The sequence below is a fragment of the Micromys minutus genome (assembly GCF_963924665.1).
Source record: "Micromys minutus genome assembly, chromosome: 3".
Taxonomy (NCBI): Eukaryota; Metazoa; Chordata; class Mammalia; order Rodentia; family Muridae; genus Micromys; species Micromys minutus.
In genome coordinates, this window is record NC_137972.1 from 5914983 (window position 1) to 5938892 (window position 23910).

The window sequence follows — 23910 nt, forward strand, 5'->3', positions numbered from 1 at the left end:
ATCTGACACCTTCACTTGTCTCCTCAGACACTAGACATTGTACTCGGTGTGCAGATACCCATGCACACAAAACACAACTGTGTGCGTGTGTATGAATACATACACACACACACACACACACACACACACACACACACACACACACACACACACACCTTATTACAAAACTTTGATCTATAAAACTGCCTTGGAGTCAGGTGTATTTCCTTTGAGATAAAGTCTTGCTATGCAGCCCAGGTTGGCTTTGAATTCCCAGGATTTCTACGTGCTGGGATTACAGACTTGTGTCACATTGCCTTTTTTCTCAGTCATGTGACTATCTATTGGGCTATTCAAAAGCCATGACAAGGTGGGAATGAGTCAGAAAGAGACTAACTCTGGGACTATTGGGAATTTTGCATTGCAGGGCACCTAGTGTTTCTGGATCTTATGTACTGCCTCAATTTCCCCACAAACATGGCTAGAAATTTCTCAAACTTGAGGCTGGTGAAATGGTTCAGCAGGTAATAATGCTTGTTACCAAGCCTGGTAACCTGCGTTCAGTCCCTAAACCTGTACGGTGGAAGGAAAAAATTGACTTCCAAGAATATCCTCTGACCTTCATAGATGCCAGGCCACACACACATATACACACACACAAAGAAATAAATCAGTTAACTAGTGTGAAAAGAAAAAAAGAAATTTCTAACACTCAATTAGGGGCTGTCCCCGTCCTCTGACTCGTTAGTATAGTGGGATGTGTCCTTGAACAAACTTGACATTAAGAGGACATTTGAAGATGGCATGTGGGGATCATCTTTTAATCCCCAGAAGCAGAGCCAGGTGGATCTTTGAGTTTGAGGCCAGCCTGGTCTACATAGGGAAGTCTGTGCCAGCTAGAGTTACATAACTAAGACTGTCTCAAAAAAGTCATTTGAGTAGGCAGATAAAGGGAAGGAAGCTGTCATGGGTATGTGAAAAATGAGAATAGATGCCTTAGTAGGTAGGAGAGGAAGTTTCTAGAAAAGGAAGCCCTCAGTTTTTAAAAATAATTTATTTTATTTAATGTGTACAGTGCTTTGCCTGCATGTATATATATGCACCACGTGCTTGACTGGTGTCCAAGGAGGTTAGAAGAGAACATCGAATCCTCTGGAACTGGAATTGAGGGGACTTGTTAGCTTCTGTGTAGGTCCTAGGCATCAAACCCAGGTCCTCTGCAAGAACTGTGGTTCTTCACTGAGCCATCTCTCCAGCTCCAACCCTCAAGTGTTCAAGTAGCACTGAGAAGAAATTAAGACATGGAAGTGACTGGATGGTCAGCGTGGAAAGAGTTACTGAGCTTGTTTGTGAAGTTGACATCTCACTCCAGGGGCTTGTAGAGAATTAGGATGCTTGAGGGAGAAGTGGCATGAATAGGTGGCTGGTGCAGGAAGAGAGAAGTCTGTGCTCCTTGAGGTGCACATAGCTTTTAGCAATTAAGGAAATAAGGTTGTAGGACACGTTGTCTAATAAGAATAATCCTGCAGGAAGGAGAAAATTAGAGCAGGAAACAGAGGATAATGAAGGATTACAATTAAAGAGGTAAGCTCTGTGGTGTAGACTAAGTAATATAAGCTGGTGGGAGGGGCTAAGGGAGCCTATGCCTGTAGCTCCTAATGAGAAACCCACCTCCTTCACTCATTCCAGCCTTGCCAGTGACAGGCTATAGTGTGCACTGCCATGTCTGGAAGGTTATGAGAACTTTGGATACTGTCTCTGGAGGGTAGTTAAGTGTCCACAGGGACATAGAAAAGTTTTTCACAAGAGTGTGACCACCTTGGTGATGGCAAAACCAGGGATAGAACATATATAGTTGGAACGAGAGCTGGTGTTGAAAAGATTATGAAGTGAATTCTGCTTTCTGTCTGAACCTAGGGGATCAGATGCTGAGTAGTCTTGAACTTGGGGAGAGAGTCTGTTTAGCCGCCTTCTCAACAGTTCTTCTGACCTACTGAGCTGTAGTATGTAGTGGTCTGTGTGCTCCAATACTGCAGACTGCTGTCCAGTGTGCCTGGATTTCCCATTACTTGTCTAATAAAGTGCACTAGGAGGCACTTACTTCTGTTCCCAGAGAGGCGCACATGTACCTGTGCAGGTGTATGTGTGCCATATGTGGATGTCAAGAGGACTCTTATTTCACTGTGGGTTCTCAGGAAGAAACTCATGTCATTAGACTTGCAATTCATTTTCCATAGTGCACTTAAGCCTTTAGTGATTCTGTGATCTAACCAAAGTTTCTTGACTAACAGACCAAGTATTGGTCCAAGTTGTGTTGACTGAGGGAATTTCTCTTCTATGACGTGAAGACCAAGTTGTAAAGATGGTTATTCTTGAGCAGAGGATGACATTCAGTGGTGAGATGTGCAAGACCCTTGGCGTAATCACCAATACAGAAAATAACAAAACATTCTTTTTGCAGGAATCTCTAGGATGAATAAGACAAGGAGTTTTAATAAATAGATCTTCAGATTAATGTTTGTGCTTGCTAAACTGTGCTGTTCTTTTCTGTTTTGAGTCTGAGGGATCAAGGAGAGAAAAATAAATACTTAGTATTTTCCATCATACCATGTGTTTTCATGGATAATGCATAATTATTATGAAATGTCCTGATAACCTTTTTTTTAGAGGAAAAAGCAGATTTGAACAACAGGCAAAGTAATTTGAGTAGAAAATGTTCTACCCCACTGTGAGACTTTCAGTTAAAATCCCTGCTGCTCTAAAGGAAGTTGTAAGATGTTCATTTAATCACTGAGTAATAATAAAATCTCCTTTGAAGTAAACAAGACTGAAGGAACTATGGTTTGCTCTAGAACGGGGTCACACAGTGGCCATGTTTGGTCTAACAGTTTTCCATTTTTGTATGTTTATTGAAATGTGGGGATGCTAGATCTTTAAGTTATCTTGAGTTGAAAAAAGAAAAAAGATAAATTATCAGCACAACCACTTGTCTAGTCCCAAGAAGTCCCTTTGCCCAAAAGAATTTTAGACAGAAACTTGCACCAGCTCAGGACTGGGGAAATAGTTCCTATCTGCTGTAAGGAAGCATTCTTATCTGTGGCAAAAGGGACCTCTGGCTGTCCATTAACTATATGCCTTTGGTGTCTAGTGTAGCAAGGTCTTTGCTAGCTTCTAGATTCCTTCAAGCTCTACACAGCATGTACCCCAGTTTACAGATTTCCCTTCTTCCAGGTACCTGATCCCTTAAAACCCTGGAAACGTTTTCTGCATTGCTTCTTTCTGCTTCCCTAGAAACAGACAGACAGCCTTGGTGGTTTGAAATAAACTTTATCCTTTTCCACCCTGAGTGGCTATTTTGGTTTCTTTACTGTGCCCATTTCATTCACTACTGTTATGGGAAAAAAGAGGGCCATGAACTTAACTTAAAATTAAAGCTCTCTTTGCTAGGAGTCAGAACCATTCAATATATTTGGCATTTGAATGGTTCTGTAATTCTAACAACCATTTTATCTCAAATATAGCAGTTTTAGGTAAATTTAACAACAATGTATCTAAAATTCTTAGTTGATCTTCATCCTTTGATTGTCATGGTGTCCCAATTGGATCAGGCCTCCATATACTGTGGTGAGCAGAAAACAAAAGCTGAAGATGTCATTCAAACTCTGAATAGCAGCTGCCCCTACTGTCCGAGCCACAAGGAAAAGCCATGGGGTATATTTTTAAAAACATTTTAATTTTAATATATTAAGTTTTTAAAATGTAGGAGTATATCTACATGCCAGAAGAAGGCATCAGATTTTTTTTTATAGATGGTCATAGGTACCAGGTGGTTGCTGGGAATTGAACTCAGGACCTCTGGAAGAGCAGTCAGTATTCTTAACTGACGAGCCTTATCTTCAGCCTTTCTATGTTTTATTCACAGTTTTTAAATGCTTCCATTAGTTAAAAACCACTTGAATGTTTTTAACCAGTATTAAAGATGGTCAGATGAACTATTTATGCTTTTAAAGTTTATTTTGTTACCTAAGTTAAATGGAAATTGCCTCTTCATAGCTATAGCTATAAATAAGAATTAAAAAGTTGCTCAGCGTGGGTGTACTAATGCTCTTCTAAGCATCTCCTTAGAGGTGTGTTGAAATGCCAGTTGTTAGAACTTGTGCTTTGTAGAGTAGTATTAGTCAACTATTTTAGGGTATTAGTGGTTCTAGAAAGTGTCCACTTCTAAAATTCAGGTTTGTTTGCTAGGCTTTTTTTTTTTTTTTTTTTGATAGCCTGTTGCATCAACACCTGTAACCACCTTTGTTGAAGAAATTTCAGGCTTATATTTGGTATTCTATAAGATTGTAGGTTCAAGATGCAGCTTTTAAAGAAATTTATTAGTAATATGTTTAATTTTGTTTAGACTTAATTTCTTTCCTTGGAAGTTGCTCACTCTTCACTTAAAGTAGCCTTGTCATTGTGTTCTGTACTATTGGTAATGGTGCCAGACTTATCTTTCTTTCCCCCTGGTGAACCTGGAATTTACTCTGTATGGCAGGCTGGCCTCAAAATCTTGGCAAGCCTCCTGTCTCAGCTTTTTACGTGATTATAGGCATGTGTTACCTCTCTGGCTAATTGTGACAAATTGGGAACTTAGTTCTTTATTTGGCAAATGCCTTTCTCAGTTTCTTATTTATCTTGATTGCTGAGGTGAGGAGACATGTCTTCTTTACCTTCTGATTTGGTTGTAGACTCCTCCCTTAGTGCTGATGTAATCCAAATGTTTTCGGTTCTCTGTAGAGCTGCTCAGGTAGACCAGAAGGTGATCCCTGGGCCTTGTGTCCTACTTGCTTACCTGGGCAGATCAACCCTTCTTTCTTTTTTAGGATATTTGCCTTTTTCTCTTCATTTTGTTAATCCTCACTTTGCTTAGCTGCCACTAACATTTATTAGTCCAACACCCATTCCCCCACCCCACCCCACCCTGCCCCACCCCATCCCACCCCACCCCATTCCCTTTCTTTAGCTGGTCTCTTGCTATGCAGACCAGACTGGCTTTGAATTTAGAGATCTGACTTCTCTTCTGAGTGCTAGAATTAAAGACATTGCCACCATTCCCAGCTTAGAATTTATTCAAATATTTGATGTTTATATTTAAAGTTTCTTCTTCTTTTTTTAAGGTAAAATTTGGTAATACAACCTTTAAGACAGATGTGTACCTTAAGTCGCTCAATCCTCAGTGGAACTCGGAGTGGTTCAAATTTGAGGTAAGCTGTTGTTTGGGTATGACCCCTTTTCCTAAGAATGATAAAGAGCAGCTTCTCCTTTAAGTATGCTAGTTTTTGTGCCTGGGAAATATTTCCACCTCTGTTCATTAGGGAGGATTGGGGTTTTGAAGCAGCATATCATAGTTTAAACATATGCCAACACAGATAAACAATGGGCATCCTCATAGGCATTGTGTTCTAGTTTTCTTTGGGTTCTAGAATATACCAGATCTAAAGAACAATGCAGACTTAGAAACAAGCAGTCTTGTCATTTTAAACATCTTTGTAGCTATAATGTAGCTGAGGTTGACCCTGAACTGTTAATCCTCCTGTTCCTACTTTGCAAGTGCTAGGATTATAGGCATCTGACCCAGGCCTGGTTCCAACCATTTCTGCATTTTTAATTTTGAGGCCAAACCTTGCAATATCATTCATGCTAGCTTTGAATTGAGACCCTTCTGTCTCAGCCTCTCTTGCAGCTGGTACATTCTCACTCAGTTTCATTTTAGGATACCTCTGTAGCGTTAAGTACATTTACAGTGTTTTGAAAACATTACTACTATTTCCTAAACTTTTACCCTAAACAGAAACTGTACTCTTTGAACCATAATTTCCATTCCCTTTTTCTTGACCTTGGTAACTTTTGGTGTTTCTTGTTTGTTTGAGTTTACTTAGGATATAACTGACCTTGCATTTGAGGATGACCTTGAACTTCTGATTCTCCTGCTTCTATTTCCAGAGTTCTGGGATTGTAGACTTCTTGTTTTTAAACTTCATTCCTTCATTTCTTCATTCCTTCATTCACTCACTCATGTTTTATTTATATAGGCCTTTTGCCTGCCTATGTGTATGAGCACATGTATGCACATGATGGTTGGAATGTGTATGAGCACATGTGTGCACATGATGGTTGGAATGTGTATGAGCACATGTATGCACATGATGGTTGGAATGTGTATGAGCACATGTATGCACATGATGGCTCCGACAGGCAGCTGTTGCCCTTACTAATCACTGAGCCTTCTTTCCAGCCCTTAGTGTTTGCTTTCAAACTTAATTATTTACCTTTTTGTTGTTGAATTATAGAAATGATTTATGTGTATATATATATATATATTTACATATATATTTCATACATGTGTATATTTTGCTAGGGATTGAGCTTAGGTCTTTATATGTCTTATATATTTTTAATATTTATTCCTATCATATATCACTTGTAGATACTTTCTGATCTTCAGAAGGTTTTACCTTCTTGATTTTTTTTTCAAGGCTTGATTTCTTTGCTTACCCCTGGCTGTTCTGAAATTCACTCTGTAGACCTCAGGCTGTCTTTGAACTCAATGATCTGCTCTTCTGATTCTGAGTGCTGGGATTAAAGTCATGTGCCATCAAAGGTTTATTTATTTTATTTATGTGAGTACACTGTAGCTGTCTTCAGACACACCAGAAGAGGGCATTGGATTCCATTACAGGTGGTTGTGAGCTACCATGTGGTTGCTGGGATTTGAACTTAGGACCTCTGGAAGAGCAGTCAGTATTCTTAACCACTGAGCCATCTCTCCAGCCCCCATGTATATTTTTTAATGAAGTTCAGTACATACAGATTCATGTTGTTGTTTTTGCTTTTTGGTACCATAAATTTACTCTCTGTGTTTTCTTCTGAGAATATCATGGTTTAGCTTTTATCTATAGGTCATTGATTAATTTTGAATTAGCTTTTTAATGGTATGATGTGCGAGGCTAGCTTTTTCTTTCTGTGTGTGTAGTTATGTAGGTGTTTAAGTCTTGTTTGTTAAGAGACTTACTTCATTCTCCATTGATGAGAGCTAAGAGTCTTTTTTAAGTTTACATGTCAACCAGGTGCTGGAGAGATGGCTTAATGGTTAGGAGGACTGGCTCTTCTAGAGAACCATTTGGTACCTGGCTGTCATAGGGCAGCTCACAACAGCCTAGAGAGCTTCTGAGGATCCAGGGCAGTTTTCTGGCCTCTATGGGCACTTGTATTCATATGTGCATGTGTATGTAAACACATCCACAGTGCACACATAAGACACACACACAAGACATCTCACACAAACACATCTCACATACACACAAACACACACACACACCACACCACACCTATACAAAACTCTTTAAAAAGTCAACAAGAGGCTGTATGTGAGGTACACACCAGGACTAGGGGTTAATTCTCATTGGCTCTGGTTGTTATAGGTTATTAGGTGTAGATACAAGTCTGGGGGTGTCTGGCTGACAAAGGGGTCAAGGGTGAGTGAAGGTGGGACAGGAGTTGAGTGGGCTGTGAGGTTCTGGTAGAGAAGAGCCTGGCTCAGTGGCAGGTTCTGAGATGGAAGGTGAAGGTAGACAGGGTTGAGAAGAGCACTCTTGTCCAAAAGGACCTGAAGCTGCCGATCTTCTCCAAGGCTCAGAGGAGGTGCTTTCCATCCTCTTACCCATGGCTGCTTTTTGCCTTTTCTTCATCCGCACTTTGTCTCCTGTCCAGTAGGGATCCCTTTGAGGCATCATGGGGTGTTTGATGGCTGTGTGGAGTACTCTCTAGCCTATCCTAAGCCATCCTCTTGTTATGCCGATGATGCGTTAGTTCTTCTAGCTCTCTAGCTTCTTTATGGGTGCTTTCTGTAAAGACATTAGTTTCTTGTGCCTAGCTATCTATCTCTTGGTAGTGTGTTTCTCTTTTTTCCTTTGTGTACCTATTCACTTTTAAATGGGTGTCTCCGTTTCTGACACGTCCAACTCCACTATTGCAAGTTTTGGGGAGAGGGTGATGAAGCACTGAAGAAGCTCTCGTTTAACAACAGTTTTGTCATGGCTCTTATGTAGTGCAGAGAATGATTCCCGTCTTCCTCATCTGAGCCGTACTTTGCAGTCATTGTGCACACTGGTAAAGGCCAACTCCTCTGTCCTTTAAGGGAAGAGAATGAAGTACAGCAAACTGTCGGCTGATCTGAAGGGTACCGTGGCTGTGCTGAGAGCCTTCCGAACTACTAGGGAAGGAAGGAGATCGCACTGCTTTTCTCCTGTCAATGGCAGACTGTGATTTCTTCTTTGGTGCCAGGAAATGTGTTCTACAAGAGTCAGGATGCTGTGAAATGCCAAGGTCTGATCGGAGAAAATGGAAGTCCTGTTCCTGAAACTTGCTGAGTTATCCATGTCTGCATTTGTGCTGCCCATTCTGAGCTTCATTTTCCTCAGTGTGCATCTTTTTAGAGGCACACCAGGATGACTAATTCTGTGTTCATACAGGAAAGTCTTTTGTATGTTAATACGAGCTGGCAGCAGTGAAATTGGGTGTTACTGTGAGATCAGTTAGGCATTAGTTGGTTGAACATTGACATTTTGAGACACTCATGTCCTTCAGATGACAGGCGTGAGCGGCACAGGCATGATGTTAGTCCGGTCTGCTGCTGTGAAGAGACACCATGACCGTGGTAGCACTTAAAGAAAGCATTCAATCCAGGGCTGGCCTACAGTTTCACAGGTTTCATCTATTATAGTGGGAGCTGATGTGGTGGTAGAGCTACATCCTTATTCACAGAGAGAGATGGACCACGCCTGGTATGGGCTTTTGAAACCCTAAAGCCCACCCACACCCTTCAGCAAGGTCACATTTTCTCATCTTGTTAATAGTTACAAATAGTACCACTCCCTAGTGATTAAGTATTCAAATATATGTGCTTCTGGGGGCCATTATTCAAAATACAACGTTCTGCTCCCAGGCCCTATAGGCTGGTAGCCATATTATAATGCAAAAATGTATTCAGTCCAATTTCTAAAGTCCCCTTGGGTGGTACAGCCTTAATACACCTGGCTTCAGAACTTTTCCTTGGCTACAGAGGGAGACAACACCCCCTTTTTGTATCCTTGTCTCTAAAACCTGAATCACATGGCCGAAGGTACCAAGTTCTGCTTGCTAGGGCTGGAACCTGGTTCCCTCAATCAAATACTCTCATCAGCTTTCTGTCTCACTGGTCTCCTTCACTCCTTAAGCTTTCCTGAGTTACTTTTCACAAGTTGGGAGCTGAGCTGAGATCACCTCTCTTTATTCCATTTAGCATCAGTCTTCCCTTCCTCCCCACCCACCTCCCATTCCCCCAACAGGGTGTCTCTGTGTAGTCTTAGAAGTCCTGGTTTACATTGTAGACTAGGCTGGCTTCGAACTCACAGAGCTCTGCCTACCCGTGCCACACAGGTGCTGGGATTAAGGCGTGTACCACCACTGTTTGGCTTTGCTTAGACTTTTTATCTCTTCCTGCAGTGAATTTAGCCCCATTACACTCTTGGTGCTCCTTTTCTCCTCAAGCCATACATTTGAAAATGTTTTCCTTGTTTAGCTTGCTCCTTTTCATTATAGATGTGCATGAGAATCACTAGTAACCACAGGACAGAGTCAGTACTAGACTATCTTGAAATCTCCTCTAACAATGCTATTGATCCTCAGTTTAGTCTCTGACAAGGGCAGAAAGCAGCCACATTCTTTGCCAAAATATCCCAAGAATGGTCTCTAGGTTACTTACTACTATTCTTCTCTGAAACGTCTTGAGCCAGGCCATCGTAATCTACATTGCTCGTAGAACCTCTGTCTTCCTTGCTCATGCTGGTATGGCCCATTCCATTGGAGTGTTCAGCTGCTTTCCTAAGCCAAAGCCTAAAAGTCTACATCTGCCAACAAGCAGCATGGCCAGGCCCCGTCACAGCAGCACCCTTCTCCTTGGTACCAACTTCTGTCTTAGTCACTGTCCTGTTTCTGTAAAGAGACACCATGACCAAGGCAAAATGTATAAAAGAAAGCATTTAACTGGGGGCTTGCTTACAGTTTCAGAGGTTTAGTCCATTATTATCACAGTGGGAGCTGGCATGGTTCTGGAAAAGTAGTGGAGAGCTACATCTAGATCCACAGGCAGGGGGAGGGGGAGACAGAGATAGACAGACTGCACCTGGTGTGGACGCTTGAAATCTCAGAGCCACCCCCACTCCACTGCCAGTCCTGTAATACACGCACACTTTTTCCACACTTCTTAATCCTTTTAAATAGTGCCACTCCCTGGTGACTAAACATTCAAATATATAGGGGCCATCCTTATTCAAACCACCACATATACTAAGGAAACAAAACTGCAAGTTGAAAAGCTGCTAAGATGGCCACTGGGGTGGCACCTTGAATCCCAGTGCTTAGGTGCAGAGGCAAGAGGATTTCTGTGAGTTCGAGGCCAGCCTGATCTACAGAGCAAGTTCCAGGTTACTCAGAACTACAATGAAACCCTGTCTCAAATAATAAAACAAGACCAGCTGCTGCTATGCTTGTGTCTCAGCTCACAGCCAGTAAGACATTCACCTGTGACAATGGCATATCGGACAGTAGCTACCATGCTGATGACCTGTCTCCCTGTGGGATGTGCTCACGTTTCTCCAAAGAACCACTTCTAAGTAGCTTGACTGTGGCTGAGCTTTCTACTAAGGGACTCCATTATAGAAACTGTTTTTTTCTAGAAGTAGCTCTTTTCCCAAGGTTCCCAAGGGGTGGATCCCTTTAGGAGGTTTTCCACTTTGCGAAACTCTGGGTCCCTAGTTGCTTATAACTTACCACTTGCAAGAGAGGCTGGGAAATGTAGTCTTTTAATGGGGCATATTGTATGCAGTTGATATATCTAAATATTTAAAATATTTCTGAAAAGCCAGGCTTGTTGGCACATGTCTGTAATCTTACTGTTGGGGAAGCTGAGGTAGAGTCCAGCTTGGTCTACCTATGGAGTTCCAGGACAGCCTGGGCTTCATAGAAAACCCCATTTCCCCCCACCTCATTTTTTTTCTTTTTATAGAAATGAACACACTCTCTCTCTCTCTCTCTCTCTCTCTCTCTCTCTCTCTCTCACACACACACACACACACACACACACACACAGTCGCACACACTCACACACACATATTTCTGGGGAAGTTTTTACTTCTTGCCATTCTGGAATTGCATGCAAGGCCTTGTGCTGTATGCTGCAGGTGCCCCGCCACTGATTTATAGTGCTTGCCCCTAGTTATACTTGTGTTTGCTAATCTCTCTCCCACTGTCCTTAAAGATAAGCCCTAAGATACCTTTATGGTTTGGCAGTGTATAACTTTGTGATACTTAAGGCTTCAAAGGTTTAAGATTTAATTTCAGGGTGTGCTTTTAGGTGGATGATGAAGATTTGCAAGATGAGCCTCTGCAGATAACAGTTCTTGACCACGATACTTACAGTGCAAACGATGCTATTGGGAAGGTGTACATTGACATCGACCCTCTACTGTATAGTGAAGCGGCAACAGTCATCTCAGGGTGGTTCCCAATTTATGACACCATCCATGGTAAGGAAACGAAATGCAGCTTGGTCTCTGTTTACCGCATTTCTAAAATACATCTTGGAAAATAGACAAGTAGCCAAATGCTGCGGAGAGAACACTATTTCTCTGAGCAGTTAAAATGTCTGGAACAGACAGGAAATGTGTCATTTAAAAGCTGTCTCTGTGGGTAGGGTGGGTCTGCTGGAGCATTTCCTAGCCAGCATTATACTCTGGGATGGCCTCTAGCATTGACAAATGAAAGAAAAGAAAAAGTAAAATTTACAATAATGATGTATTGGAAGACTATACTTTTAAAATATATTTTAACTGATTAATGTTATTTAAAGCTGGATTTTTATCCAGGGATGATGGTACTTGCTTTTAGTCCCAGTTTTGGAAGGCTAAGTAGTAAGACTGTGAGTTTGAGACTAACCTGAGGTCTAGGAACACGGGGGTCTGTACACTGCACTTGTGGGTTGAGAGCTGTTTCTTCACAGTGTTCATGTCATTTATGGTTTTTCTCAGTTTTTCTTTGTCTTAGAGGAATTATGATGTGTAGAGCAGAAGTGAGACGCTGGAGTGACTCTGTCATCATTTCTCTACTGGTTTAGAACATAGCTATTTTTGTAAGAAAGTACAAGCTCATTTTTTTATGAGTAAAGAAAGCAACAATTAAAATTTAAAAAATGGGAAACCTTAATTTTATTATGGTATATATTGGTAAGATTTATAAAATTCCTTGAAGTTCTCAATAATTTTTAAAATATAAAGGGGTCCTGTGACCAAAAAATTCTGAGACTTGCTGATCTAACTGGATAGTTGCATTTGAGGGCATGTCCCAACCCAGGATGGACACAGATATCCCTGCCCTGCTTCCACCGTGGTGGCTTTCTGACCTGGGAATTTCACTGAGAAAGTAATGACAATAAAGGAATGGGATGTTTGTGATGGAGCAAGACACTTGCTAAGGGCTGGGAATAAATTCATTCTGACTTCCATCTATATTCTATTATTTACAAACTTTCAAAATGATAAATCAGATTGAGAAATAGAATTTTAAAATAGATTAGATCCTATTTATAGTCCCTGTTTTCCAGTCAGAAGTTTCCTGAAACAGTGAAACAGGTTGAACAGTGTGATATACTATGACTTGCAAAATTCATGTTGCAAAACATGATCGTCTCAGAGTTGTTGAAATAAAAGTTTTAATCTGTACTATCATTAGAAGATTTGGTAGAATGCATGATAAAATGTATTTGCACAGTTTCATTTCTCTATTATAACTGACTCTCTCTTCTCCTTCACCCTCTGTTTTCTACAGTGTATGTATTATATGTTTTCTTTAGAGTCGGGAAGTAAAGGCAATCATGTTGCAGTTAAAACACTGTGACCCAGAGTATACAGAGACTGTGTAGTTGGCAAAGTGCTTGCCATGTAAGCATGAGGACTTGAGTTCACTCCTCAGAGACTATAGGAAGGAAGCAGTGTGTACCAGTACTGAGCGGGGGCAGGAGGAGCCTGGGCTGGCAGATGGTCTAGTCAATCAGTGAGAAGAGAGCAGTGGTGGGCAGGCGACTCAGACACTACAGTGATTGCCGTAGAAGAAAAAGCATGAGTTTAGCACCCATGTGTAAACATGGCATCTTCTCTAATACCCAAACTGGAGAGGGGATTATATTATTAGTCAGTCTATGATGCTAAAGAGCTAGTCATGGACCCAAAGTAAATCGATAAACAGCTATGTGCATAAAGTTTTTCAGCTTTTTTCCCCTCTTAGTTTTTTTAGACACAGTTTCTCTGTGTAGCCCTGGCTGTCCTGGAACTTGCTCTGCTGCCTTTGAACTCAGAGATCCATCTGCCTCTGCCTACCACCATTACCACCACCATCACCACCACCACCACCACCATCACCACCACCACCACCACCATCACCACCACTACCACCACCACCATCACCACCACCACCACCACCATCACCACCACCATCACCACCATCACGACGACCACCACCACCACCATCACCACCACCACCACCACCATCACCACCATCACGACGACCACCACCACCACCATCACGACGACCACCACCACCACCATCACCACCACCACCATCACCATCACCACCACCATCACCACCACCACCACCATCACCACCACCACCATCACCACCACCACCATCACCACCACCTCCACCACCTCCACCACCATCACCACCATCACCACCACCATCACCACCTCCACCACCACCATCACCACCATCACCACCACCACCATCACCACCACCACCACCACCATCACCACCACCACCATCACCACCACCACCACCACCACCACCACCATCACCACCACCACGACGACCACCACCACCACCATCACCATCACCACCATCTCCATCACCACCACCACCACCACCACCACCACCATCACCACCTCCACCACCTCCACCACCATCACCACCACCACCACCACCATCACCACCACCGTCACCATCACCACCACCATTTAACATTAAAGGTTGTTTATAATTGGCTTAGTATGGGCTCTGTGTTTGAAATGTCTCTTCCTGTTTCAGTAAATTCTAAAGGCTTTTCTTAGAAGTTGTTAAGAGATGAAGGCAGTCAAGTAAATGTAGATAGTAAATGCTTAGCAGCAGGGCTGGGGCATTTCTTTATTGCAGCATGTTCTGAAAGCCGCATGGATAAACCTGTCATGTTAAATTGGAGTCTGTGTGGCGCAGGAGTATATCCTTGGTGTCAAGGAGAGCTGACTTTTATTCTTGCCCTCCTGCCTGTTAGTTAGTGCACTATGTTTCCTTTAAAAGGAAGATGGTGCTAGGGCAGGATGAGCTCCCTGGGTTGAGGTGAGCATGGCAAGCGTTTGGTGGGTCGTGTCGTCTTCCCAGCACTGCCTCATCCATGCAGACTCATGCCTCAGGCGGTCTTGTGGACGAGCCAGGTAACCGTGGGCACAGTGCTCTCCTCGGGCTGTCTCAACCTCAGTGTGCCGAGGGACCTAGGGGTGCCACTGGCTGGCAGTGCATCCCCTGAAGAGCAGGAATTGCCATCGGTTTGCATCACGACTGTGCACTTTTTCAACTTACACTTGATTTTCCTTTCAATCTCAGGTATCCGCGGAGAAATCAATGTTGTTGTCAAAGTTGACCTCTTCAATGATTTAAACAGATTTAGACAGTCATCGTGTGGGGTTAAATTCTTTTGCAGTAAGTAAATACATTGTTTTGTTCAACAGAAAAAATTAGTAATTTTTAAATATGGAAAACTAATACTTAGAAGGATTAGTAGAAAAAGTGTTTTAGAGTTTGGTTTTGATATAAGGGAAAAATGTTGAACACAGTCGCTGTTGCTCTGTGACTGTTTATTTTGTCTTAGAGTAAATGATGTCTAATTTTTACAGATTCTTAGAAATTTTTGCTAAAAAGACCCTGAGGCATCTTGCTGTAGTGTAGACCACTGAGTGAGGTGCAGGGCTGTGGAGCAGTCTGCAGCCCCGACAGTGATGTGTGCTGTGGTACACAGCCCTCACCACTCCCTACACAGTGACATGGGGGTCTGCTCTGGCAGCACAACACCAGCCTGTGCTCGCAGGCCCAGCCTCTCCCAGTAGCCCGCATCAGCGTGTGGATACAGTTCTTGACAGACTGGTATGGATGGTCCCCTTTGGAACAAGACTGGATCCTACTTGAGTCCAACCGTACTTTGTTTCAGTGACTCAAAGGCGCCGGTGTCTCATGTCCTGTGAGAACGGCACCAGTTGCTGTACGGCTATGGGCGCTGCTGGGGAACGGCTCTGTGGGGCTCTCCACGTCCACAAAGGAGCTGCAGTAAGAGCTGCAAAGATATGCTGCCTCCAGTTTGCATCAGCTACCAACTTTCATTTGATTTTAGTAGCTTAAATTTATTTTTAACTTGTACTTAATATGTGATACTCTGATATTTTGATTTTCTATTTAATGTTTAGCTATTCTCTGAATAATGAAAGTACAGTTTATATTTGTTATTTTTATATGAGAAAAGTGAGACGTCTTATGACAAGAAATTATTATTTTTTCCTTACCGCTTTATTAAAAAAAAAAAAAAAGAGGATATGATTTTTAAAGGAATTTTGGCATAACATTATATGAATATTTTTGTCAGTACTTAATTCTTTTAGAGGTTTGATAGCATGCATTGAAATCCCACTAGTTACCATAAGCATGAAGTACATGTAGGACAGAATGTAACATGGAAACAGATTTCTTGTTGGGTATAGATTAAGCATAATGATCTGTGAATACCAACAATTGCTACAAGGCTATTATCTTAGTTCTTGGATTATTAATGATTTGATGTCCAGGTGTACCACACTCCGAGAGGGTGCTATACATTAATTTTTTTCCCTGAGAAGGACTGAAGCTTTCTTTTCTTTTCTTTCTTTTTTTTTTTTTTTTGGCCTTTGTTTTTCTTGAGCTTCATATAGTCTGTGAGTTGTTTCTGGGGTGTTCAGAGCTTTTGTGAGGTTAGTATCCAATTATCAGTGACTGTATATTATGTCTGTTCTTTTGTGCCTGGGTTACCTCACTCAGGATGATATTCTCTTGATGCATCCATTTTTGTAGGAATTTCATAAAGTCATTGTTTCTGATAGCTGAGTAGTACTCCATTGTATAAATATACCACACTTTTTGTATCCATTCATCTACTGAAGGACATCTGGGTTCTTTCCAGCTTCTGGCTATTATAAATAGAGCTGCTATGAACATTGTGGTGCATGTGTCTTTGTGGTATATTGGAGCTTCTCTGGGGTATAGTCCCAGAAGTGGAATAACTGGGTCTTCAGGTAGTACTATGTTCAATTTTCTGAGGAACCGCCAGACTGATTTCCAGAGTGGTTGTACCAGTTTAAAACCCCACCAACAGTGGATAAGTGTTCCTCTTTCTCCGCATCCTCGCCAGCATCTGCTGTCATTTGAATTTTTGATCTTAGCCATTCTGACTGGTGTGAGGTGGAATCTCAGGGTTGTTTTGATTGGCATTTTCCTGATGACTAAGGATGTCGAGGACTTCCTTAGATGCTTCTCCGACATTCGATACCCTCAATTGAGAAATTTTTGTTTAGCTCTGTACCCCATTTTTTAATAGGATTGTTTGATTCTCTGGTGTCTAACTTCTTGAGTTCTTTGTTTACCTTGGATATTAGGCTTCTATCAGATGTGGGGTTGGTAAAGATTTTTTTCCAATCTGTTGGTTGCCGTTTTGTTTACTTGACAGTGTCCTTAGCCTTACAGAAACTTTGCAATCTCCTTAAGTCACATTTGTTGATCTTTGACCTTAGAGCACGAGCCATTGGTGTTCTGTTCAGGAAATTTTCCCCTGTGCCTATGTGTTCTAAGGTTTTCCCTACTTTCTCTTCTAATAGTTTCAGTGTACCTGGTTTAATGTGGAGATCTTTGATCCACTTGCACTTGAGCTTTGTACAAGGAGATAAGAAAGAATCTATTTTCATTATTCTGCATGCTGAGTGCCAGTTGAACCAACACCATTTGTTGAAGAGACTGTCCTTTTTCCATTGAATGTTTACAGCTCCTTTGTCAAAAATCAAGTGACCATATATATGAGGGTTTATTTCTGGATTTTCTATTCTATTCCATTGATCCACATGCCTATCTCTGTACCAGCACCATGCAGTTTTTAACACAATTTCCTTGTAATATAGCTTGAGGTCAGAGATGGTGATTCCCGCAGATGTTTTCTTGTTGTTGAGGATGGATTTCGCTATTCTAGGTTTTTTGTTAGTTCAGATGAAATTGCACATTGCTCTTTCCAACTCTATGAAGAATTGGGTTGGAATTTTGATGAGGATTGCATTGAATCTGTAGATTGTAAGATGGCCATTTTTACAATGTTGATCCTTCCAATCCATGAGCATGGGAGATCTTTCCATTTTCTGAGATCTTCCTCGATTTCCTTCTTCAGAGATTTGAAGTTCTTGTCATACAGGTCCTTCGCTTGCTTAGTTAGAGTCACACCAAAGTATTTCATATTGTTTGTGACTATTGTGAAGGGTATCTTTTCCCTAATTTCTTTCTCTGCATGTTTGTTCTTTGAATAGAGGAAGGCTACTGATTTGTTTGAGTTAATTTTATATCCAGCTACTTTGCTGAACTTGTTTATCAGCTGTAGAAGTTCTCTGGTGGAGTTTTTGGGGTCACTTATGTACACTATCATGTCATCGGCAAATAGTGATATTTTTACTTCTTCCTTTCCAATTTGTATCCCTTTGATTTCCTTTTGTTGTCTAATTGCTCCAGCCAGGACTTCTAGTACTATGTTGAATAGGTAGGGGGAGAGTGGGCAGCCTTGTTTAGTACCTGATTTTAGTGGGATTGCTTCAAGTTTCTCACCATTAAGTTTGATGTTGGCTATTGGTTTGCTGTATATTGCTTTTATTATGTTTAGGTATGGGCTTGGCTTCCTGTTCTTTCCAAGACTTTTAACATGAAGGGGTGTTGAATTTTGCAAATGCATTCTCAGCATCTAGTGAGATGACCATGTGTTTTTTTTCTTTGAGTTTGTTTATATGGTGTACTACGTTGATGGATTTCCGTATATTAAACCATCTCTGCATCCCAGGGATAAAGCCTACTTCATCATGGTGAATGATCATTTTAATGTGTTCTTGGATTTGGTTTGCAAGGATTTTGTTGAGTATTTTTACATCAATGTTCCTAAGTGAGATTGGTCTGAAGTTCTCTTTCCTCGTAGGGTCTTTGTGTAGTTTAGGAACGAGGGTTATTGTGGCCTCAAAAAAGGTGTTAGGTAGTGTTCCATCTGACTCTATTTTGTGGAATAGTTTGGAGAATATTGGTATTAGGTCGTCAATAAAAGTCTGATAGAATTCTGCACTGAACCCATCTGGACCTGGGCTTTTTTTGGTTGGGAGGGTTTTGATGACTGCTTCTATTTCTTTAGGTGTTATCTGATTATTTAGATGGTTTACCTGGCTTTGGTTTGACTTAGTATCTGGTATCTGTCTATGAATTCATCCATTTCCTCCAGATTTTCCAGCTTTGTTGAGTATAGGCTTTTGTAGTAGGATCTGATGATTTCTTGAATTTCTTCAGTTTCAGGTGTTATGTCTTCACTTTCCTTTCTGATTTTGCTAAATTGGATACTCTTACTTTGCCCTCTAGTTAGTCTTTTATCAATCTTGTTAATTTTCTCAAAGAAGCAGCTCTTGGTTTTGTTGATTCTTTGAATGGTTCTTTTTGTTTCTACTTGGTCAATTTTTGCTCTGAGTTTGATTATTTTTTGCAGTCTACTCCTCTTGGGTGTATCTGCTTCCTTTTGTTCTAGAGCTTTCAACTCTGCTGTCAAGTTGCTAGTGTATGCTCTCTCCAGTTTCCTTTTGGAAGTGTTCAGAGATATGTGTTTTCCTCTCAGTACTGCTTTCATTGCATCCCATAGGTTTGGGTATGTTGTGTTTTCATTTTTATTAAATTCTAGAAAATCTTCAATTTCTTTATTTATTCTTTGACCATGCTTTCATATACTAGAGCATTGTTTAGTTTCCATGTGTATATGGGCTTTTGTTGTCTTTGTTGTTTTTAAAGACTAGCCTTATAGTCCATGGTGATCTGATAGGATGCATGGGAGTATTTCAATCTTCTTATATCTATTGAGGCTTGTTTTGTGACCAGTTTTATGGTCAATTTTGTAGAAGGTGCCTTGAGGTGCTGAGAAGAAGGTGTATTCTTTTCTTTCAGGATGAAATGTTCTATAGATGTCTTATTAATTCCAATTGGTTCATAACCTCTGCTAGTTTCACTGTGTCCTTGTTCAGTTTCTGCTTCCATGATCTGTCCATTGATGAGAGTTTGGTGTTGGTCTCCCACTATTATTGTGTGGGGTGTTGTGTATTTTTTGAGCTTTAGTAGGGTTTTCTTTTATGAATATGGGTGCTCTTATATTTGGAGCATATATGTTAAGGATTGTGAGTTCCTCCTGATAAACTTTCCCTGTAATGAGTAAAAAGTATCCTTCCTTATCTTTTTTGATAACTTTTGGTTGAAAATCTACATTATTCAATATTAGAATGGCTACTCCAGCTTGTTTCTTGTGGCCGTTTGCTTGGAAGGTTTTTTCCCAACCTTTTACTCTGAGATAGTGTCTGTCTTTGTCTCTGAGGTGAGTTTCCTGTATGCAGCAAAATGCTGGATTCTGTTTATGTATCCAGTCTTATAGCCTATATCTTTATATTGGGGAATTGAGTCCATTTATATTAACAGATATTAAGGAATAGTGGTTGCTGTTTCCTACTATTTTTGCTTTTAGAGGTAGAATTGTGCCTGTGTCTCTTTCTTCTTATGGTTTTCTTGCTTAGTTATTTTCTTGTTTTTACTAGGATGTAGTTTCTCTCCTTGTATTGGGTTTTCCACTTATAATTCTTGTAGTGCTGTATTTGTGGTCAGATATTGTGTAAATTTAGTTTTGTCCTAGAATATCTTGGTCTCTCCATCTATGGTGATTGAGAGTTTTGCTGAGTATAGCAGCTTGGGCTGAAACTTGTGTTCTCTTAGGGTCTGCATGATGTCTGTCCAGGATCTTCTAGCTTTCATAGTCTCTGTTGAGAAGTCAGGTGTAATTCTGATTGGTCTGCCTGCCTTTATATGTTACATGACCTTTTCCCCTTACTGCTTTTAGTATTCTTTATTTGTTTTGGACACTTGGTATTTTGACTGTTATGTGTTGGTAGGAATTTCTTTTCTGGTCCAACCTATTTGTAGTTCTGTAGGCTTCTTTTATGCTCATGGTCATCTCATTCTTAAGGGTAGGGAAGTTTTCTTCTACGATTTTGTTGAAGATATTTACTGTGCCTCTTAGTTGATATTTTTCGCCCTCTTCTATTCCTATTATCCTTAGGTTTGGTCTTCTCTTTGTGTCCTGGATCTCCTGGACATTTTGGGTTATGAGCTTTTTGGCTTTTGCATCTTCTCTGACTGTTTTGTCTATGTTTTCAGTGTTGTCTTTGGCCCCTGAGATTCTCTCTTTCATCTCTCGTAGTCTGTTGGAGATACTTGCATCTGTGACTCCTGATTTCACTTTTTGGTTTCCACCTCCAGGGTTGTCTCTTTTAGTGTTTTCTTTATTGTTTCCATTTCCATTTTCAATTCCTTCATCTCTTTGGTTCTGTTTTCCTCTAGTTCTTTGATTTCTTTGCGTGTTTTTCGTGTTTCCTCTTTAAAAGCTACTATTTGTTTATGGTTTTCCTCCTGTTCTTGTTTAAGTGAGTTACTCATGCTCTTCTCAAATATCTCCATCATCATCTTAAGGTATGATTTCAGGTCTGAGTCTTCTTTTTCTGGAGTGTTTGGCATTCCACTGCTTGCTGTGATGGGAGAGCTGGGTTCTGATGTTTTCAGGTTGTCTTAGTTTCCATTGTGTAAGTTCTTTCGCTTTCCTCTTGCCTTCAAGTTGTCTGTGATTATACATGGTCTTGTTGTCAGTGATTGGTTCACGTTTCTCCTGTGTACCTGGCCTGTGTCCCTGGATCTCAGCTGTTCCCAGTGGCAAATGGCCTGAGCATTTGGTCCGCACGTGATGGCTTTCTGGATGGATACCAAGTCCCTATTCCAGGGTTCCTGCTTCCCTGAACTAATCAGGGGGCTGTGCTTTTCCAGTGCTCAGCCCAGACCTCTCTGAGCCCTGGCTGCTCATGATGCAGTCTCACCAGGCCTGTGTTTCTAGATCTCCGCTGTTCCAGGTGGCAAATGGCTTCGGAAATTATTTTTAGGATAAGAGATCTAAAAGGTTCTCAAATTCATAATTCCTTTGAGGTTTTGTAGTAGAAATTCTTACATTAGATCTAGGACATAGAAACTGGATGGATATTTTTCTTTTTTGTTTATATGTATATTTTGTAAAACTTTAAGTTTGGCTTTGTGATTCATTAAAGGATAATAACTAATTTATTTTAACAGCAACATCTATTCCAAAGTGCTACAGAGCTGTGGTAATCCATGGATTTGTAGAGGAACTTGTGGTCAATGAGGATCCTGAGTATCAATGGATTGATCGAATCCGCACACCCAGGGCATCAAATGAAGCCAGACAGAGACTCATTTCCTTAATGTCAGGTACTTTTCTTGTAAAGCAGCTTTCCTATTGACTGACTTGGGCTTTAGGATTTCTTCTTCCTTTCATATGGTCCTTGAAATTTTCCAACAACGCTTGGGAACTTTAAGTATCGATTCATTACCTCAGGCACCATCCCATCAAAGCGTTGAATACATTTAACAAGTAGAGATCTAAATCAGTTGTGTATGTGTGTATGTGTGAACATATGGCACTCAGGTATGTGTGTCACTTTCAAGGCCAGAGAACAATCTCAAGTATTTCTCAACCACTGTGTGTTTAAAAAAATTTTTTTTCCTTTTTAAGAAATGGTTTTGCTATGGTTTGGAACTCACCAGACTAGTTTGATTGGCTTGTCGATCTCCAGGGATCCATCTCCTCAGTGTTCTGATTACAAATGTGAGCCACTTTAAAAAAATGAAACAAACCATGGGTTCTGGGGATCGAACTCAAGTCCTTATGAAAGTACACTCTGCTGGCTGAGCTGTTTTCCTGGCCCCTTGAGTGTTTTCTTAAGTGGATCGCAAAAGGACATTGTGTTCTATGTAATATAATGTAAGGGATGAATTCTGTAGATCCTGGAAGGAACTCTGAGCAGGGAACAGCTGCAGTTCCCTCCTTAGCATCATTTGGAATCATGGCTTAGGCAAGCCATGCTTCTTGCTCACGTTACCTGTGTGGGCACAGTCCTTTCTTGAGAACTGACTGCATAGCTCTTCTGACTGTCTGTACCACTTGCCTGGCCAGCAGTAGATACAAGCCAGTAGATGTGGAACTTGTTTCTGTTTGTGTGAGTGTATATGTGCACGTGTGTGTCGCTACATATATTTATGTGTGAATGTGTGGGCCAGAGGTTAACATCTGTCCTTTTTTCCTCGATCACCTTCCACTGTATGTTTTTGAGGAAGTCTCTCCCTGAACCTGGAGCTCATCAGTTGGCCAGAGTCGCTGGTCAGCAAGCCAGGGACTCTACTGCTGGGAGTATAGGGCTTTATTGTTAGAGTTCAGATTTGGTTTTTACAAATAATATCTAATCTATCTGTCTGTCTGTCTGTCTATAATATTACACACACAAACATCAGGTCCTCATGCCTGTACAGCAGAGCTTGAGTCATTGAATTGAAGCATATCTTTCTTGTTCATCCTCCTGACACATGGACGTGAGAAGAATGCCGGCATATGGCACATGGATGAACGAGTGTGCATTCACTCACCATGCTTCAGCTTTTAGCCAATAGCATCTTACTTTCCCAATACCACATAACCTGATTCTTCAACCTTTAGTTTTTGTATTGCTATTATAGCCTTCATTTTAAAAGTATGTAATACAGATATGTGAAATTACAAATGAGTTTCTTTCTTTCTGTAGGTGAATTGCAGAGAAAGATTGGCTTGAAAGTCCTTGAGATGAGAGGAAATGCAGTTGTTGGGTACTTGCAGTGTTTTGATCTGGAAGGCGAGTCTGGGTTAGTGGTACGAGCCATAGGAACAGCGTGTACTCTGGATAAATTAAGTAGCCCAGCAGCATTTCTTCCTGCATGCAATTCCCCATCCAAAGAAATGAAGGAGTAAGTATGAATCAGTGCAAGTCTTCTCAAGCAGATGTCTACCTTTTACCAGCAAGTTCCATTCCTTCTCACATTTTGCTAGCAGTGTTCAATGTAGTTTTTACTTGTGTGATTTTTTTCTTAAATATTGCAGATGCTTAGACATCAGCTATCTAAAGCATGAAATGAATATTTATGTCCTGTGTGGAACTTGCCTTCCTCTCTAGAAGATGCTTGACTGTAACTGTATTTACTGTGGCACTGTGTAAAGACCTCAGCTTGTCTGTGTAGGGTCTCAGCGGCAGTGTCTGCCATGTGCAGGCACTTCATGGAAAGAGACCTTGGGTCTCACTAAGTACTGATACTGGGTCTGTAAGGCAAGGTGGGCAAACTCTTCACCTTCCCTCTCTCCATCCCCCCTCTCTCCCTCCCCCTCTCCCTCCCTCCCTTGCTCTTACCTTTTCTTTCTCCCTTTAGAGATTGGTTCTCACTTTGTTGCCCAGGCTGACCCAAAGTTCTTGGCTTCAACAAGAGGTGGGATGGTGGTCAGCACTGTGTGTGCTTAAGCAAGGTTTTTTTTTGAAAGGCCAGGTAGTAAATATTTTAGATTCTGGCAGTGTAGACTGTCTTTATTTATAACACACACACACACACACATACACACACACACAC

General features: G+C 41.1%; 1 protein-coding gene across 5 annotated transcripts in view; it reads left to right on the plus strand.

Moving 5' to 3' along the window:
* C2CD5 (C2 calcium dependent domain containing 5) overlaps window positions 1–23910 on the plus strand; it is an 88924-nt gene that overhangs the window by 5262 nt on the left and 59752 nt on the right. For all 5 annotated transcript variants that reach the window (XM_080914910.1, XM_080914912.1, XM_080914914.1 and 2 more), the window contains exons 3-7: window positions 5139–5225; window positions 11414–11585; window positions 14686–14781; window positions 21538–21693; window positions 23061–23259. In XM_080914910.1, coding sequence (XP_080771036.1) covers window positions 5139–5225; window positions 11414–11585; window positions 14686–14781; window positions 21538–21693; window positions 23061–23259 — 710 coding nt within the window. The remainder of the gene's footprint in view (window positions 1–5138; window positions 5226–11413; window positions 11586–14685; window positions 14782–21537; window positions 21694–23060; window positions 23260–23910) is intronic.